This window comes from Bombus pascuorum, chromosome 1 (genome assembly GCF_905332965.1).
Source record: "Bombus pascuorum chromosome 1, iyBomPasc1.1, whole genome shotgun sequence".
Taxonomy (NCBI): domain Eukaryota; kingdom Metazoa; phylum Arthropoda; class Insecta; order Hymenoptera; family Apidae; genus Bombus; species Bombus pascuorum.
In genome coordinates, this window is record NC_083488.1 from 11,406,437 (window position 1) to 11,423,479 (window position 17,043).

General features: G+C 38.2%; 1 protein-coding gene across 7 annotated transcripts in view; it reads left to right on the forward strand.

Moving 5' to 3' along the window:
• The window catches only part of LOC132904638 (uncharacterized), a 394,190-nt gene that overhangs the window by 159,985 nt on the left and 217,162 nt on the right, over nucleotides 1-17,043 (forward strand). For all 7 annotated transcript variants that reach the window (XR_009657643.1, XM_060955304.1, XM_060955323.1 and 4 more), the window contains exon 3: nucleotides 14,221-14,301. Coding sequence is in view for 6 of the 7 variants with exons in the window: in XM_060955304.1 (XP_060811287.1) it covers nucleotides 14,221-14,301 (81 nt within the window). In the remaining variant the exon portion in view is untranslated. The remainder of the gene's footprint in view (nucleotides 1-14,220; nucleotides 14,302-17,043) is intronic.

Genomic DNA, 17,043 nt, shown 5'->3' on the forward strand with positions numbered 1-17,043 from the left:
CTCTGTTACTATTTCCCTCGAGACACTTTATTCCTTTCGCGAAACAAACAGCAGTCTTCGAAACACTGGTACAAACCTCTAAACGTAAATTCGCCGAAACTATTCAGGCAAGTTGCTACGGAAGGACACTTCTGAAGCAGCCACAAATTGGCGGAACGTTCGTAAACACCTCGCATGTTTCACCGGTTTAAATTACCCTTGGAATGGCATCTCCATTTACCGCGAAAATTATAATAACAATCTCGTTCCGCAAATTACGCCGTCAACGTTCCACCCTCGAGCTGGCATTTTGATACAACGCGAGGGCAACGAGCATCGTCGTGCGTTCTGCGTCGGGCATGCTAAGCCGAAGCAATTACCAAAATTGCTGACAGGCACGAGCAGAACATCGCGACCAGTCGACAGCTGCTCGCATACGGAATCGCGGTCGAAATCTCGCTTGACCCCCTTCTTTCTCCTTCCTCTTCTTCCTTTTCTACCTTTTCCTCATCTCGTCGTTCTCCTCGCATTCCCGCGCGTAGAAAGGCTGAATCACACCCTCCTGTGAAATTCTAAAAGTGCCGGTTTCCCGAAAGTCTATTACGAACCACTTAGAATCATGCAGCGTGGCATTCGACCCCTCAAGACGCTGGCCAGTGAACTCAAAGCGAACCACGAGCGTAGCTCCGCGTTCGTTAGCAACGGGAGTAAAACCGTTGTTCGACGGTTTTTTAGGTTTAGCGTTTCGTGCCTCTCGCTCTTACTATTGACGCTGATTTACGACGTTCGAGACAACCCGGTGTTTTATACTCGCGCGGCCAGTTAAGTTACTTTAATAAGCCACTTCGCGCTGATGCAGTTTGAGGCGCTCTCGTTAAGGTTACTAGAGGTTGCAGGGTTTCTACGTCGGATAGGTACCCTTGTTCTTATCTGAAATTCATGGGTTCGATGAAAGTTCTCGGGACACGTCAGGATCGTTACACAAATGACGAGGAAGTTTCGTAAAGGTGTACTTTGCTACGTGTGTAGGTGGCTGAAATTAAGGAGGGCGAATAAGTTATGAGAGAAAGGTTCCTCGAATCTTTTAACAATTCATGTTTCCGCTAGAACTTCTGTATCAATTTCTTTGTGCTTATTACACGAGATACGTAGCGTGTCTTTTCATTATAATACAGTGAAGTTTATCGGAGCAATCTTTCGCGTATACGTTTCCTATGAAAAAAAGGATATGCTCATAGCATCGAAGTAGCTTCCTTTTTTCCGAAGTCGATATGTTAACCTATGCAATCGTTTTTCTTTCTATTTCATATTTTCTTTCATATTTCTTTTCATTTCTGTGTGCCGTATCACAAGTACTTTCATTCCTACGCGTTACGTAATTAATTACGAAAATATACGAGTACGTTGCAGGGCTCATAAGCATATTATATGCTACTGAGTATATTATAAGCATTAAATATTCATGGACACATAACAGCCTCAAGCTGTTATTATTATGTTATATTATTATAGTATACTAAATTGGTTTTTAGCTTTAAGTTAACTTTAAAAGTTAAAAAACCTATACAGAAAATTGTACATCTTCAGAATCTTTAGAATCACAGAACTTTTTCGCGTCGCGTTGTCCCAATTACCATGTGGGATCTCGGCAAGGCCAAGTAACTGTTTTTACACGAATCGGACGATAGGACTCGGTTTCACGACTGAATTAGCGCTCAGTCCTCCCTTAAAGGGCAAACGACGCCGTAAAACAACAGCCATGGCTACCGGATAGCAATAAACGTGTAATACTCGGCCGCCGGTGGCATTATCATTAACGTTGGCGACAGCTTCGAGCTTGCGGAGCTGTCTCGCTAACACAGCTAGGGGAACAGATAATATTAATCCGACTGGTAGCGACGTTTTATGCGAATCGGACTTGTGTTTCGTTTTAAACACGACATCGTATTCACTGTGCTCTGCTGGACCAGCTATAAAGCACTCTGGCTATTGGTATAGCCTAAACGAAAATGGCAGTGAAAGACTACGAGGAAATACGAGCGCTGCTAGAGTTTAATGGCTTGTTTAAAATAAGGTTGAATAGAAATCACGATAGTAATATAAGTACAGAGCACTATCTTGGTACTGGAACTATGAATGAGAAAAGTATTTTGTTTCAAAGAGATCAAACTGATAGGGACATACGGTAAAAGTCCACTTTTCCCAACGAAATTTTCGTTAGAATTCGATCAAATACACTCGTGTATTCGGGCGAACTCCGATTCTATGTATAAATTAATTATGCTTCGACGAAGGAAGCTTACGAAAAGAACCATTTTTAAATAATCTTTCTATAAATGACGTAGGGAGGTGGATTTCGAAATTCTGAAAGTGTCTTTTGGTGAATTATAACCCACGCAAGAAATTTGTGGTTTCGTTTGCTCCTTTTTTATGTCGAAGGTGTTATATTGCAGTAATTCGTATAAAAACTACACTGGTACAATTTACGAGCGAAGAAACGAGGAGAGAGAATAAGGGTAAGAGTTAGGAGACTGTTCTACCGTCTAAACAAAAGTTTTATTGCTGATGGTTGTATCCTTTATAATTTGTACGCGTGTAGCACATTGAAATTAAATTTAAAGTAAATTGGATTACCATACGTGTAAACTAATATCTGTTCTCCTTTCTTGCAGGTAAGAGAAGTAAACTGACAGTTACTGCTCCCACACGTGTGCCTTTCTGGAGAATAATAGAGTCACAAGTGAGTACTGACGTCGCAGGAACTTAATAACTATAGTTATAACCTGGTGCAATATGTCATGTGGATTGTCACATAATCATTTCCTGACTATTAATCGAATGTTCATCGAAATCACGATCGTAATCCTAGAAATTACAAATGGTACAACTTCTTACAATTCATCGCGAAGTAGGAAAGATCTTAAGTAAACTCTTCTCCCGAAATACAGCTATTAACTCGGATTCTACTTCCTTGAAGGAAAAGCTGCAGAATTCTTGGAGAATTGCTCCTTTAGGTCGTGAAAAAGGGTCGTGGTAAAAAGAAGAAAAATGGGAAAAAAGGGGAAGCGACGTGGTACGTGACTCGAAACGAAGAAGAATCCGAGGAAGTGGTAGAACGAAAATTTCATTCCGGTCCCCGTGGAACCTAAATTGTGGGCCGCTGTTGCCTCGCTGTTCCCGTTGTAAAAAATGCAACGGGAACGTCTGGTCGGTCGAAAATCATGGCGAAACAGAAATGGCCACCAGGAAGGCAAGTTATTTCGCACCCAACGTTCTCTTGGTTGTAACTTAAACCACGGTCTGGCTGGTTGGCGCTCTTTGATGAGATCATGGAAAAATAAGAGGAACGCCGGGGGAAAAAATGTGTGCCAGATGACGGTACGCTGTTGCAGGCTAGATGAAAAAAATTGCTGATTGCCGAGCGTAGTTGCACGGTATAATAAGTTACAGGTTGGGCTCGGCAAGAGGTTTCTCTCTGTGAACTCTTTTTGGAGGTTCAGTGAACCTATATTTAAAAATAATCGTCCGTGTCGATGAAGCTTACATTGTACTGTCCTAAATTTCTTATTACGGTCGTTTCGCATAATTAAATTAATATCATTGAAGTTTTACAAATCGCGAGTTACACGTTGTGTATCAAAACTGATTAATTCTCTTGAATAATAGCAACGAAGGGAATAGGAAGAAGCAAATGTTACTTTTTTCTTCTTTTTACCTACTCTCATTCAAAAATTGATAAATTATAAAAGAAGAATTTTTGATTTATTAAATTTATATAAATTTGTAACTTATCAGTTGATCAATATTATTAATATGTAAATTACGATGCAAGAGGTCGTAGTTAACTAGTCGCACCAATGATATATTTATTTTCTTATGATCAACTCTAAGTTCCAAAACTGCAAGAGCGCTTAGAAACGTGTTATTTCATGACGATGAACGAAGCATTTGAATTATACAATAACCTCATACAGTAAATTCGACGTTAGTCAAAAACGAAACATAAATATTTCGAATTTTTTGTCACAGACTTTTGATATAAACAGACAAATTGATCAAGTAGGGTTCACTCAATTTTCAATTAAAAGGTGCCGTTAAAAATCGAGGAAGATGGCAGACAGTCAGAGATTCGCATGAAGTATCGGCCTTTTTCTCAACTGAAGGGCAATTTAATCTCTCGGAACACCCGTTTAATCATCGGCGTATAACGTGAAAGAGCGAGCGATTTAATTAACAAAGGAAAGAGACGAAACGTTTTTTCCTACTCGTTTCGCATTGCATAATCCGCGACAGCGAAGCGGTGCGACCGGTAACGGTACACCCTCGGTGCATATTTCTCGAATGAAGTCGGTGTCAGATGCTGGTGCATTAGCAGCTTCGGGATCTCGTCTCCGCGTTGTAACACAATATCCTCCTCTAAAACAACCGCAACTCCCAACTTGCATTGCTTCGTCGAGCTTCTGCCAGCGAGAAGAAGCGGCTTGAAATTATTATTGTTGACAGTAGGCTGACGAAACTTTAACTTCGTGAAATCGTCGCGTCGTAAATAATAAAGGTAGACCGAAACCTAGATTACTCGTAGTCGACGTACGCTAAATCGTGTGTTAAATATACAGCGCCTTAAGATAGAATTTTCGTTTCTGGAAGATGTCTGATTTTATGATATGATTAAGAATTATAGTAGAAGCTATCATATATCTAGATTTCGTATGACTGGTTGTACTACTAGCTATTATTTCTCGTTTACACGTTATTAATAGAAGTTCATGAGCAGGTAAATGATTCAGAAACAGAATTTCTCTATTTCGAACGTCCTTATTTCGTTTTTGATAAATAGTGGTCGTTTGTGTAGAATTCTGTTTACACGTGTATGGGAAGTTCATATGAAAGAAATTCGTTGACTCTTCATTAGCTATGATTTTTCGTTTCACGAATTGTAGAAAATACACGAACACGTGAGGAAAATGTTTGATATTCTTATAAATCCTACTGATAAATCTTATTTATCTAGCAATAAACCTATTTCATGAAAGGAATGGTTTCCCAAGTTGAAAAATAATAAACCCCAAAGTAATATACAGTAATCCAGAAAAGAGCAGGTCACTGGGGATGTTAGTATCACTGAACTCCATACGAGGAAATCTCTAGGTCGTGAAATCCGAATTTTACTACCCTGAAACCACGGAAACATCTACAGACTACGGAGTCTGCCGTAAAATCTTGACCTTCGTGGTCATCAGATCGAAGGTCCATAGCCGTATCATTCTGAACTCGCTGAACCTCGAAAACCATTCCAAGGTTGTGCACTCTGATCTTAAACTACAATGGTGTCGTAAAGCATGCTCGTATTACTCAAAACTCTCAGGGGAAAATAGCAAACGCAATAAGTTCCGGTTCATAAAACATATCTAGCGTATTCCAATCTCGAGAAGTGTAGAGGTCAATTTTCCGGTTTTGAGAGATTTGCGGTGAAAACTTTGGTGTCTTTCGATTTCTGAGAGATCCAGAGTGTGTCTTCTGGTTTTGCCATGAACCAGAGGCTAAGTTTCTTGGTCTTAACCTAGTTTGCGATAGACTCCCTATTCTTAGTGTGGTCCGACGCAAATTCTTAGACCTGTGAGTGATTCATAATGCTTTAGATTAGGTTCTTCGACGTGAATTTTCTTTAGGAGACGAAGCATCTGTTAATGTATTCTCTGGCAACTTCTAATCAATAATAATTACTTTGTGAATAATTTTTGCTCGGTAAAACACAGGTTGGAAAATACGCGTATGACCGATTAATTTGTATTGTCATTAATTTACAAGTATAAAGAGCTTTTATAAGTAAAAAACAACGACCATGTTATGATGTTTCACTGCTTCTGAACCAAGGGTTCTATTTACAAATATTACGTAACAAATTGTGGTCGATAAGTTCAAATTTCCATTTTCTGTGTTAATTTTGAAACGGATCGCTTGCCGGCCAACCGCGGTCAGATTTTTAACCGCAGTTATTTACTCATGCGGAACTGAACAACAGAATCAAGAGGTATATTGTCTTGCTTGCATAATTGCGTGCTCGATCGTTGCGTCACATTCCACGACGAAGAATTACGGAAACTATATAATTTATCCAGCGAGCGTGGAACGTCTCCCGTTTGTTTCGCATACCTGGTTACGTGTCAGATGTTGCTTCAGATGTTGGGATTCCTGTAACTCCATCCACGAACTCTGTTTTCGTACGTGAAATTTCAATGTGCAAACTGTACGCCGAGGAAAACTTGTGGCACCCAGTTGAGACATTGCTTGTATAATAGAACGAATCATATCTACGAAATGTCGACACAGCGAAGTTTCTGTCTCTGTAATACGTTATCTTACATTATGCCACGTTGATCTAGTTCAATTCTAGATCTAACCTAATTTATTTTTATTGGCTGTCTTATATTCCACGCAATAATTCGTTTTACAATTGTCCAATTAATAAGATTTAGTACGAGAATTATCATCTACAAATGTCTCGTATATCTTTTTATCTTCTTTGTATTAAAATTAGATGCTGATTAAATTTAAAGTTTATGAAAGTGGTTATCGTTCTCTGATAATGAAATCAAGGATTGGAATAACACGCTAATCTCATAATACAATGATGAGGTAATTGGAACAAGAGTTAAAACTGTACATATGAAACCTCATTTACTCGATTCAATTACATCTGAAGTTATTTCTTTATTATCTCCTTCGGTGTAGGTAGTAGGGCAATGTTATTCTTTTTATTAATCTTGAAGAATCGATAATTATATTTTCCTGTGAAGAAAACGTAGAAACGACATTGCTCAATAATATCATTATTTTGAATCTGGAGAGAAATCTGCCAACTTTCAATTTCTTCGTCTACGATCTCGCCACGCGGAAACATTGACACGATATTTTCCCTTTCCTCTGGTTTTTCAAACGTCGGTTTTGTTCTTTAGAAGATTCAGTGTTCGTTGAAAGGCGAAGAATTGACAAACTTCGCGATCTACTTTCTTACCGGTAGGCAGCTTATTAAATCGGGACCGGAAGCCACAGTGTGGAACCAGCGTTTCTTACAAAGACGGTAGGTTGGTCTGGATAGAGGATTCCCGTTAATGCACGTTTTGTGCGAATTCAGCGTCGTCTAGATTTCCTCGGCGGAACTCCTCGGCAACCATGGGGAAAGGCAAATGCTTTACGAAACAGCGAATGGATCGCGCGATAAAACCGGGGACGTTAAAACGCCCGACGGCTTCCAGTTTTGTCCACAAAGAGTGCCAGTTGCTTCTTTCCTTCTTTTGCTTCTTTCTATTCTCTGTTTCGCGGGGACTCGCTTGTTTTGTTCATACGTATTTCTTTTTCTTAATTCTCTTTATTTTTCCAAGACAATAAGCTTCTTAGAGATTCGAGAGTTATTACTTCTCTTTTAAACAGATTCATTCAGATTAATGAAATGAACCCTGCTGTATTCCTTAGATAATTTTTCAACCCATAAAGTGTTTACTATTAATATGTTTATTAAATTTGGTTTATTAAATCGCTAAAAATTTCTTGTGCAAATCGTATATTATAATTATTTTCAAAATATCAGAAAAGATATTAGTTACATATAAATTTGTAGCACGTTTGAAGAAAACAATTGAATTTCCATTGATTTACAGTTTGTTTTTATCGGTGCAAATTATTGAAAAGTACACATCCATATGCAATACAGAAGTCAACTATTAAGTGAGCTTTGAATTTCTTTAATTCGACTCTGCCAACCGATTATTCCAATGAAAATACCTTACGGCGATTAATAACTGACCAGAACGTTTAACAGCAAACATCGAACGATAGAGTTTACCGAAGCACGAGCTCATAACGTTTCGAAGTTCCTGTCGATTTTAATTAAAACGACTTCAACGGGATTCGTGTCTGATCGCAAACGGGGATATTAAAAGAGGTGGAAGGTACGTCTGATGAAAATGCTTCAGGCGTTCTGTCAGTCGTTTCTGCAAAAGGATGAACGAGTTCTCCCGCACTTTTATCAGGGGTTCTTTTTCCCTGTTAACTTCCATCCTGGATCAATTTTTCGCGATCACTCGTAAACCTCGAAACTTTCGATCGTGATTTTAAGGTACAGTCATTTTATCATAATTTTATTGGTAGGAAAAAGGAGAAGCTAATCGAATTTTATTACCTTAACCTGAGAAATCATTAACGAAATTATTAAAACATTCAAGAATTATCTTCTCATCCAAAACGTTAGATTACAAAGAATTCATATTTAATATTATAACAATAATTTTATTAATGTGGTGTAATAAAGTTATCTTTCTCCCTTCATTGTGTATATCTTTATCGAAAATTTGAAATATAAGTTTCATTACTTTTCTATACTACCCGATCTCGTGTTACAAATGAATATCTCTTCAACAACGAATATGTTCGATTTTATTTCATCAGTGGTGTTACGATACGAGTGTCGGAAGAGACTGGTGGACACATGCGTGAACGAAATTATTGACTGGTTGAACCGTGATTCGCTATTTTATGCATTTTGCACGCGAATACCGCAGCATACTCCGTGCGAAACTAACATCTGCCCTCGAGAAATGTAACTACCTTCGAGCGATAGGTATTTTCGCGTTGCACGAGCATTGCCTAGATACCACAATAGCCGGCAACGTCTCTTTGTACAATTTGTTAAAATATTAATTAAGACATTGTTGACCAGAGACATATTTGACAGATCGATACATCTTGTATTATTCGATTATATTGATCTCTACAAAGAAATGCATTTTCATTAAAAAAAAAGCTATTGTTCAATGTCCGTATAATGCTGAATTTATGAAAACATGTCTTCTTACCTTGACATTTTTCTGTCATTATTATAACCTGAAACAGTCGCATGAATCATCCTATACACATATTCACATTTGCCGAAGCATAATAAATATTAGCTTGATTAATAAAGATAGCAGTTAGATAATGATTTTTCCACTAAGTTAAATAGGAAAAACGATGAATAATTGTTCCTGTTTATAAAACGATAAATTCAGATATGTTTTCCGAGATAAAACGCGTTTATCATGTAATTCAGGCGAATTTCCAGCAAGAATGGCACAGCATATTTTACAGAACGTGTCTGTTTCGCCGTATCAACGCGATATAATCGTGCGCTTTACCGTGAAATGCGCGCGATAAATTCTCTCCGTAAATTGTTAAATTAATTAGAAGACTTTTCGTTGAAACGCATTATCATGGAAATTCACGTTCAGTCGACGTACTCGCCGGATCGATCCGTTTTTCGTTACTTCTAGCAGAGCAGCAGCGTGCACATCTCGTCCTGAAAATTAAAATCTCGATAGCGTTCGATGCTCTCGATAAGCAACGCAGAAATAATGAAGTCGCGCGCGAATCTATCAAGTGAATGAAAGTTCCAAAATACAATGCCCTTTTTGCCAATTATATGGCAACTGAACGAAGCCGTGCCATTCTTTCACACGACCATTTTTCGTCCATGTCCTACGCATTTTCTTTCTCGTTTCAATAGTCTCGCTTTTTCTGCTGTTATTAACTTTTAATGAAAGTTATTGATTTTTCGTTTAACTCAAATGCATTATTCATTCATTTTCGTTACTGATTGGACTCGTATTTGGTTTGAATTAAATAAAGAAAATATGTGAAATAGTGGAAAACAGCGTTTCAGTCTTCAAAATGTTTGTCAACGAAATTGTTGTTAATTACTTTTTTATACAAACGTATGGAACAATATCTCTTACGAGTAATTTTAGATTCATTTTATTTTACGTTTCAAATAACGTGCAGCAATTTCCAACTGTTCTGCGATTGAAAAGTAAATTGAATTATCTTGATATTCTTAATTTTCCATCCAAAATTATATATATATTTTTTTTTTTACAATAAAATCATGTTTTTCAAAAACTAAGGTTGACAGATCGATTCTGCTTCCAGATTCGTTTGAAAGGAGAAATTCTTTAGGCAGTGTATTAACGAAACAAACGACAGAAAATATTTAGACAGATGATAGGTGTATCGTACAAAGAAACGAGTTCTTCCGTACTCGTGAAATCAATCGAATAGGTCTAATTACAGACATCCTGTGCACGGTTCGCTTTTTAATTGATTAACGATAGATCTAACTGTGTACAAGCAATCGTAGACGTTTTCAGAAGGAGCCGGTATTTTAATTGAGATAAATACGTGTTAACCGAGAGGCCGGATCGCCACTTCCAAAGACAGACGTAATTACAAACGACTGGTTCAGTTGGAACCCGTGATAATATACAAGCTTTATCACGAGGAGCGATCCGCAGATGATTATTATTAATTAGCCAGAACCTCGTAATTGCACGTTTCTACCGACTGGAAATCCACTTGGAGTATCCTCTTTCTCTTTCATTATGTTGAAATATATTTACTCTCGTCGGGGCATTAATCAGGGAAATAACTGCCCAAGCAGTTTGAAACTGAGAAAGGAATCTCGTAGTCGCGATTGTCTTCGTCCGGCGAATCTTGTTACAGTGAGTCAAGGGAAAAGGAAGAAGATTGGATGTAGCAAATATGACCATCGAATCGCTTATAAGATAATATCCTCGTGGTACATTATTTACTGATTACTATTATCTTCTATAACAGAGATTGTGTAACAACTTGTATCCTTTTATTATTGCGTGAAGTATTGATCGAAAGTAGCAACGAGGGTATAGGATTTTAAATCGGCTTTTCACAATACAATTTTGGTGAAATGTTCATCGAACAGCGATAAAACGGTGGAGAATGCACCGCTTCCGCGTGAATAGATTTAACACGGTTTGCAGTCTACAAAGTAGAAAATATTCGACGGTTTTTCCGAGTGTAAGATGTTCTGCAAAAAACGTTCGTTCCAATTTGAAATAGTGATTAATTACAGCTTTTAAGTTGGTGGAAGCTCTATGGCTCTCTTGCGACAGCGGGGAATAATTACCAGCGTTGAGTGTAGTTTTAAGTGGATTTAGGGATGAGATAGCGGAACTATAGCTTGAAGTATCGGTCAATCACGCCGAACTTCTTAGCCTGGGTCTAGGTTGCTTAAAACCACGCATTAATCACGGCATTAGAAAGTTCCTCTATTCAACTAAGTTCGTTTGTAACTATCTTTTTCACGCAAAATAGCCTATTACGATATCGAACTATACAATGAAGCGAACACGCGAAGCTACTTACGAATCAAAAGGAAATAGAGTGTTTCTGCGTGTAAATGAATCAATTGAAAAGTTCGGCTACGAAATAAGACGATATCGTTACATAACCCTAACGTTAAGGCCGAATCGGCGAAACGATCACAGCGAATTTCTACAACATATTTATCGGTACGATCACGCGATCGCCTTTGCATCCGGGATGTCTGTCGTAAAACGAAAAGCATCAATTCTACGATTGCGCGTAAAATATCCAAGGCTGTCGCGTTTATTCGTCCAACTTATTAATTTATGTCACGCAGTCGGGCGCCAGAAGTTGAGTTACGGCACGTTCTCACGAAAGGCGAGTTCATGATATCGGACCTTGTCATATACCGGGAACGAAGATATAAATATCGTAATGGGGAGAAACGCATATTGAATCGTGATTATGTAATCGTAATTCGTTCGAATCGAACGTCGTTTTTTCAGTATCGCTGATCAAGATAAGGGCAATGAAAATAGATCTATAGCGAGTAGGGTATGGTCCGCGAAAATGAATTTTACATTTTAACTTCGATACGGGAGCCGTTTTATTTATTCAAAATTATTTAAGAACATACGATCCGTAAAAATGTGGACGAGGTTCTCGGGTGTTACGCAAGTGCAACAAATTACGTGCGTCCGTTGTCATAAAAAGAAATTCACGAGACGATTCTGATGATGCTTCGTTGCGTCTGAATAACCACAACACTGTACGTAAGTATTTGCGTATGTACGGTAACGACGTCGACACGTAACGCCACACAGAAGGGTGAATATCCTGTAAAGCTTATTCTCAGAATAATCGTTTGACCCGTCTACCGGAGAGATACCCGTTTTCCAATAATTTAAACCGCATACTATGTAATTTACGATCGATCCCGGACACTTTATTTTCATAGCGTAATTATTGCAGTTCGAACGATGATTTAATAAGTTGAGAGCTGGAGGGAATTTTAAACGCCGCAGAATTACGTAAATGCGTGTCTTAAATCATACATCGTCCATCCTGTGCTATTCATAATTATAAGGATCGATACCAGTAATAAAGAAGGTCTTTCTATAAATATTCCATAATGTCGTGCAACTATGATATCGATTATACAGGGTGCGCCGTTAGAATCCGGACAAAAGAAGTTTTGTGCAGAAAGTTGTTTATTTAAGTCAATACACAAAAACACATGAAAATGTTGTTATATCTCATTTAAAGGGTCCTTGCTGAGAACTTTTATTCTATGTAACCACCCTCTGCCTCTATGACCTGCTCTATTCTTGCTCTAAAGCGCGAGCACGCTGACTTCAACTGGTCGCGTTTAATTGTCGCGAATTCTGACTCGATAGCAGCTCGTAGGGAGTTGACGTTGGGGTGCCTGCATTTATTAGTTTGTCTCTCGATAACGCCCCACACGTAATAGTCCAATGGGTTTAGGTCGGGACTGTTAGGAGCAGCTTCGTGTTTTAACGAACACAGAATCAAATGACAACGGGCAAATCTTTTAAGCTTGGCGGCCTCGGAGAGCATCTGACGGACTTTGAGAACGTAGGAGGCATATCTAAGATCCTCTTGAGCTATTCGACGGACAATCGTTTCACTCACCCCCAAGACGGAGGCTAATTTTCGGAGAGAAGTTCCCGGATCTTCCAAAATCATGTCTTGGGCCCTTTGAATAATTTCTGGCGTCCTTGTTGATTTTTCCCTAACCTGAACTTTTCTCGCCGGAGAAGGAGAACCCTTCTCGAACCACTCTGAGGCTGCGTATCTCTTAGCAATGTCGTATACCGTCGATCTTGGGTAGCTAAAGAATTTTATAATTTCGACCGGCGTTCTCCCGGCGCGAAGACTTTCTATAATCGCCGCTCTTCTATCGTATTCCGGGTTTTGCTTAACGAGTTCTGTCATTTTGAGGTTATAGAAGACTTATTGACATATTTAACTAACTTCAGAGTCAATCAGCACAAACATCTGAATTCTAATATGGTGGGAACTACAAATTGAATTCTGTCCGAATTCTAACGGCGCACCCTGTAGATCTTTCAAAATCCGCGCGTTGCGTGCGCTTTTACTGTCCTGGCGCGTAACTTAGAGGATGTTGCGCATGCGTCGATCTAATTTGCAATTAATACGTCGCCATAGTTTGTGGGCAGTGACAGAAAATTTCGACTCGTGAATAATACATCTCCTATATAACGTGTTAATTAATACATTAAAAGTACATTGTAAATCGATTGTTCGATTTTATGAGCTTCGGTAACAACACAGTTATCGTGAAAGTACTTCAAAATTTTATACGCTGTTTGTGAACATTGTAGGTTATATTGACATCTCACCTACATACAAATTGATTAATATGTCGCAAAGCTCATCGTGTATCGATTGTTCTAACCCGTAAAGTTCCGCAACTAAACAGCTGTTCTCAAATTGTACGTTAGATTGGCATTTCCCCTATACACAAATCAATTAATATGTATGCGGCAAAGCACACCATGCATCGATTGCTGTATCCCATAAAGTTCTGCAACGACACCAGCTGTTGTGAAACTGTAAGTTAGATTGGCATTTCTCCTATACATAAATCGATTAATATGTATATTGCAAAACACACCATATACCGATTGTTCTATCCCGTAAAGTTCTGCGAGAACATAGCTGTTGTGAAATTGTAGGTTAAATTAGCATTTCCCCTGTATATAAATCGAGTAATATTTTGCAAATCAAAGTAATATTTTGCGTATCTACTACACGATTCCGTGAAATTCAGTAACGAGACAGTTCTCGTCAAATTGCTCTAAAGCTTTGTACAGTGTTTATAGATATTATAGATTGTAATAATGTCTCTCTTATAAGGTCATATACTATATTGTAAGTTAATCTGAAATATGTGTGTGTAATGATAGTATGGATACTTATATGTACATATATATGCACTATTTGCTGGGCAACGACCTCCATAAAGGCAAACGTAAGATATAGCCTTCTTTATACGTTATTAGCTTCCGAATAGCAATCGAGCTAACGATAATTCTGTTTGCCTAGGGCTTCCAGCGTCCGCGGACCTGATTCGCCCCTGAACTCGGATCTGGCGCTTGATAAGCCTCGTCCCATACCATCACCCAGGTAAGCTACTTTACGATTGCAGTCTTTTCTCACCCTTTGAAAGCGAATGAAAAACCTCGACCTCGATTTCCCGCGTAATAAACACGGGTTAATTGGAAAACTTGGCCAGGAAGTGTCGAAGGACTTCGTTTCTCACGGTCGGGGCTGTTCATCTTCCTGAAGGGCTTCGACCTACATTAAGGAGAGGCTATGATATATCTATATCAATCAGAACTGTGCTCTTAATATATGATTTATGGAAGTAATTTAAAAGATTATGTTCGTAATCTATATATAATGTATTCCGTGTTCAGCCAGGTGTGTTCATTTTCAAGAGAGCGCAATTCAGAAATAATACAAAAGTCATGTCCCATGTGACTTCAACGCTGTCGATAACATTTGTCGGATTAATTTACTACAATCATATTATCATTGTGAAGTATTATCCTTTGGAATACATAGGATTCAATTGAAAATTCGTATCGAACAACGGCGGAAGCTTCGTAATTGTATTGATTCAATTAGTCGAAAGGCAACTGGTTCTTTGCCGATTTAATTTCATCGTATTTGCGTTCGAAGTGCTAATAAACCGTAGTTCCTGAAGCGTACTCAGGAAATTCTATTTTTAACCGTGCTAGTACATTTCATCCTCTACCCGCCGAGATTCACCCCTCGACGAAGGCTTGACGTTCGATAAGCCTGGCAACAATAAACCATTCGCCGTGCACACTGAAACGCCTATTTTATTTCCTCGTCGACACGTGATATTTCGAGCCCTTGGCTCTGTCAACTACGGTGGAATCGAACCCCCGTGAACTCTTGTTCGCCACCTGACGAAAGAGAGAAAGAGAGAGAGAGAGAGATTCACCCTATCGCATTTCCCGGCTAAACCACTTATTATCAAGCATCCATGTAGCTTTCCTTTGTTTTCTCGCTCTTCTTCTCTTTTTCCTGGCTCATGTGTGTTTCGCTTTACCCGTGAGCGCAGCGAGAGAGCATTAAAAAGGAAAAAGAATATAGAAAGAAAGGAAAGGAAAATTCCATGGCGGGAATATGAAAACGACGAGACGCGAAAGACTCCAAAGCAGTCATAATTAGAGGGCAACTCGTTTCACCGTCTAATTAAAATATGTTGCTGATTTTCAATAGCGTATGGATTATTCTGCGGAGAAAAAGAATAGTGAAATTTGTTTCGTAGCTAGAGTCGCAGTGTATTAGTTAAGTTTTAATATTGATTCTTATTTAAGGAGGTTTTCCTTTTTCATATAAAAGTTTGGAAATTTATTTGAGCAATTCAAGCGACGATAATGAATTTTTTATTCAGATATGCATGTATAATTTAAAATTTTATTTGTCATTAATGCATTTCATTTTTGTTATGGCCAAAGTAGAACATACGTTAGAAAATCACTCTCTGTTGTAAATCTTATTCCAGACGATTAATGTTCGAAGTTCACCAAAATTGCTCAGTTTCGCTTGCAAATTTTGGTCGGCCAGTAGCCAGTTAACAATCCAATGGATCGTGTACGCCTGAGCATTACCCTCGAAATTCTCCTCGAAATATTTGCACGATCGTTTCGCGTGGTTGCATCGTTCGCATAACTTGCAGTGCTATCTGTGTTCATCAATTCAGTTGACCTAGTGCTAGCAGGTCAGTTGTAAAATAGCTTCGTCGAATGTCACAGTACGATATTGTGAATTGAAAAAATTTCATTCTTCTTTGGAATATTAAAACGTCGTGCTGTTCTTTTTCATCGAAAAATTTCTCAGCACAAACACATTTTTCATTGTATTCAAGCTATTATTAAATATTTCAGAAATTGGAACGTGACATAAATATTTGCTATTGGATGAACATTTCGATCAGATCTTGGCAGATATAAATGATTATTTAAGTTCAAATAAACGATCACCATAAAATTTACGGGATTCCTTCAATTTTTCGTGGCTCTATTACAATCTGAAATCGGTACTGAGCTTTATCGCGTTCAATTTCACGTCAGTTCAAATTCGATGGAAACTTTTACGATGATTCAGCGTAAATAATAAAAAGACACTTCATACGCTTCTTAAAAACCAATATCCTTGGTGTACCTTTCTTTTTTTTTTTTTTTTTTTTTTTTTTTTATTAAAACATAATAATGTGATTTGTGTGCAGAGTGCTATTGATTTCATGCTCTCTTGAAACATCCATGAATTCACGATAAACCGATTACTCATTCTCTCGTCCACGAAATTACGATTTCATGTTATGTCGATGCACGGTCTTTCTGCTTTTTCAGATTTCCATAAATATTTCGTCTTCTCCTGTTATTGTGGCTTTATTAATAAATCATCTCGTAAATGCACCTTTCAAATAATGTGAAATTCGATAATGGACTTTAATTTTCTTCGAAAGTATAGTATGTACATGTTGTGTACATGCTAGAGGTATATCAATATATATTTTAATACGGTTAATAGCATAATGTCAAAGTCTCGGTGTGTCAGTTACATTGTTGTCACGATAGTAAAACGTTTTTAATAGGCGTAAGATGTAAGTTTCTATAGAGTGGCGTCCGATAAACGTGTGAAAATGGATGTGCCATTAGTCGATCTCTTTGTAATTCTATCAAAGTTGAGCCTTCGTAAGATTACTGTCGTTGATACGCAAATGTACTCCTCGCATAATCGGCGCCAAGCGTGAACGAATAATCAACCAAATGGCTTTGTCAGCGTTTAAGTTGCTTGGTTAAGTCGGTCAGTTTTCCGGTTGCTCAATAA